The sequence below is a fragment of the Triticum dicoccoides genome, chromosome 5A (assembly GCF_002162155.2).
Source record: "Triticum dicoccoides isolate Atlit2015 ecotype Zavitan chromosome 5A, WEW_v2.0, whole genome shotgun sequence".
In the NCBI taxonomy this organism is placed as follows: Eukaryota; Viridiplantae; Streptophyta; class Magnoliopsida; order Poales; family Poaceae; genus Triticum; species Triticum dicoccoides.
In genome coordinates this window covers 648,395,833-648,398,318 of record NC_041388.1, presented here as the reverse complement: position 1 = coordinate 648,398,318, position 2,486 = coordinate 648,395,833, and the positions used below count along the sequence as shown (strand labels likewise).

The following is a 2,486-nucleotide window of genomic DNA, read 5'->3' as shown; positions in this document are numbered from 1 at the left end:
CGAAACAAGATTCAGTTCATCACCATGAGGACTCTGTCCCTGCTCGCCGTCCTCCTCGTCCTCCTCCTCGTCTCCCACCCGCGCAACGCCGCCGACGCCCACGGCCACCGGTTCGGCAAGGAGAAGCTCACCAACCTGCGCTTCTACCTGCACGACACCCTCAGCGGCCGCGACCCGACGGCCGTCCCCGTGGCGCACGGCGCCGGCGCCACGCCCAGGCCCGGCGACCCCACGCCCTTCAGCACCGTCTACGTCGTCGACGACGTGCTCACGGAGGGGCCCCAGCGGACGTCCAGGGTCGTCGGCAGCGCGCAGGGCCTGTACGCGTCCACCGGCAGGCACGGGCTGGGGCTCGTCCTCGGCATCGACTTCGCCCTCAACGACTACAACGGAAGCTCCTTCGTGGTCTTCTCGCGCAACCCCGTCACGGACGGCGACGGCAGGGAGCTCGCCGTCGTCGGCGGCCGCGGCGCCTTCCGGCTGGCCCGCGGCTTCGCGCTGCTCCGCACGCACTACCTCAACACCGGCAACGGCGACGCCATCATCGAGTACAACGTCACTCTCCTGCATTACTGACAACTTTGTCTGTTCTGCTTGTGTTCCGATCGATGTGATTGTGCCGCCGCTGCGCTGGCTGCGGCGTTTGTAGCATGATGATTATAATCATAAAACGTGCCGTGCGTCATTCCGGCCTGCTCCTGGTTTTCCTTGATCGTTTGCACAGGCGTACTCTCGTTTCAGTACCCGGAAATCCAATTCGGTTCTATTACTTGAATGAAACCAACAAGTCATCCATACATCAGCTCACTGAGAGGACCTGTGAATTTTCCTGCAACGTACTCCCTCCGTTCCAAAATAAATGACCCAATTTTATACTAACTTTGCACTAAAGTTAATACAAAGTTGAGTCATCTATTTTGAAACGGAGGGAGTAATAAGACGAGACAAGCTGGCACAACGTATTTTTGGTCTAAAGATCTACGGGGTGAATCTAATTTCATCATGGACGTATACAAGTTTTCTCCTTCTCCAAATCTTGGAACATAGTACATTTTCTTCTTACTTTCTTGACACCAAGGTCACACTCATTTAGTACTAGTTTTTCTTGCGGGGAACTCATTTAGTACTCCGTCCGTTCATAAATATATGTATTTTTAGAGATTTCAATGTGAAGCTGCATACGGAAAAAAATGAGTGAATATATACTCTAAAATATGTTTACATACATCCGTACGTAGTCTGCAGTAGAATCTCTGAAAATACTTATTTAGGAACATGGAGAGTAGTTACCATGCATGTTTCAAATCCTATTGTCATAATTGCCATGATCGCAATATTATTTCTCATAACTGCCAACTTTATATAAAATTCTAACCATGCACTGGTATTCTCACGATTGTGCAAATGTATACCCTCTAGGGAAAGAATATACAAGTTCAGACGAAGAAGAACGTAGGACCTCAGCCATCAGAACTTTCAATCTAATTTTCTAAGACCCCAATAAGTCGTTGTGAAACAATGTTATACCCATTATTTAAAAAAAAACCTCTCTTACTAGGATTTATATTGACAACATGTTAATTATAGTTATTCTGTTCAAAACCATCTAATTCATTTGTTATATTTGAGTCTTCTTTTTATTTTGGTGTGATCATCAAGTTACAAAACCGTCACTTTTGAGGCAGCTATGGTTTGCCACCACATTTGCTGAAGTTTTCAAATACTCACCACCACCGGTCCAGAGACTAAGACTTTTCAAATATCACTGATCAAATATTCTTGTCTAAATATTTACTGGTGCAATTAATTTCATCATGAATATATGGGAGTTTTTTCGTTCTCCAAAACTTGGAATAAACATTTTTTTACTTTCTTATAAAACCCATCAATTGGAATGTTGATATACGGAATAGAGTTGGGGTAGCATCGATTGAAGAGAAGTTTGTGCAACATCGTGTGAGATGGTTTTGGATAGTTTGTGCAACATCGTGTGAGATGGTTTTGGCATATCTAGCACAGGCCTCCAGAAACTCCAGTGCATAGCGGGTGGCTAAAACATGTTGATAATGTCAAAAGAGGTCATGGTAGATCGAACTTGACATAGGAGGAAACCGTAAAAAGAGATATGAAGGGTTGAAGTTTCACCAAAGAACTAGCCATGTATATGAAAGCTGAAACGATCGACTGGCCCTAAATTTATTTTATGTCGACTTACAAGTAGCCTATCCCTTGTTTTTTCTAATGAGATTTAAAAGGAGATGACGGGTTAGGGTGCTTAACCACCCGATTAACCATCCAATCACATGCTGGCTTCTCTAGCTTGGATATTTGATTTGCACACTTTCTGTGAAGTTGTTTTTTGTGAATATTAAACTTATTTCCCTTTTAAACTAAACTTAATGAAATCGGCAGAGCTACTGTCTTCGCTCATCATAATTAAAAAAACACTCTGGCTAATGACATTTCTGATTTTTTTTTCATCTGGG

The 2,486-nt window shown here is 44.6% G+C and overlaps 1 protein-coding gene across 1 annotated transcript; it reads left to right on the top strand.

The window, feature by feature from the left end:
• Positions 1-807, top strand: LOC119303732 (dirigent protein 4-like). Its single transcript, XM_037580868.1, has one exon. The coding sequence runs from the start codon at positions 25-27 to the stop codon at positions 574-576; it is 552 nt and encodes a 183-aa protein (XP_037436765.1). The 5' UTR covers positions 1-24; the 3' UTR covers positions 577-807.
• Positions 808-2,486: the final 1,679 nt, after the last annotated feature.

Coding starts and splice junctions, on each gene's coding strand:
- LOC119303732 (XM_037580868.1), top strand. CDS start 25: ATGAGGACTCTGTCCCTGCTCGCCGTCCTCCTCGTCCTCCTCCTCGTC.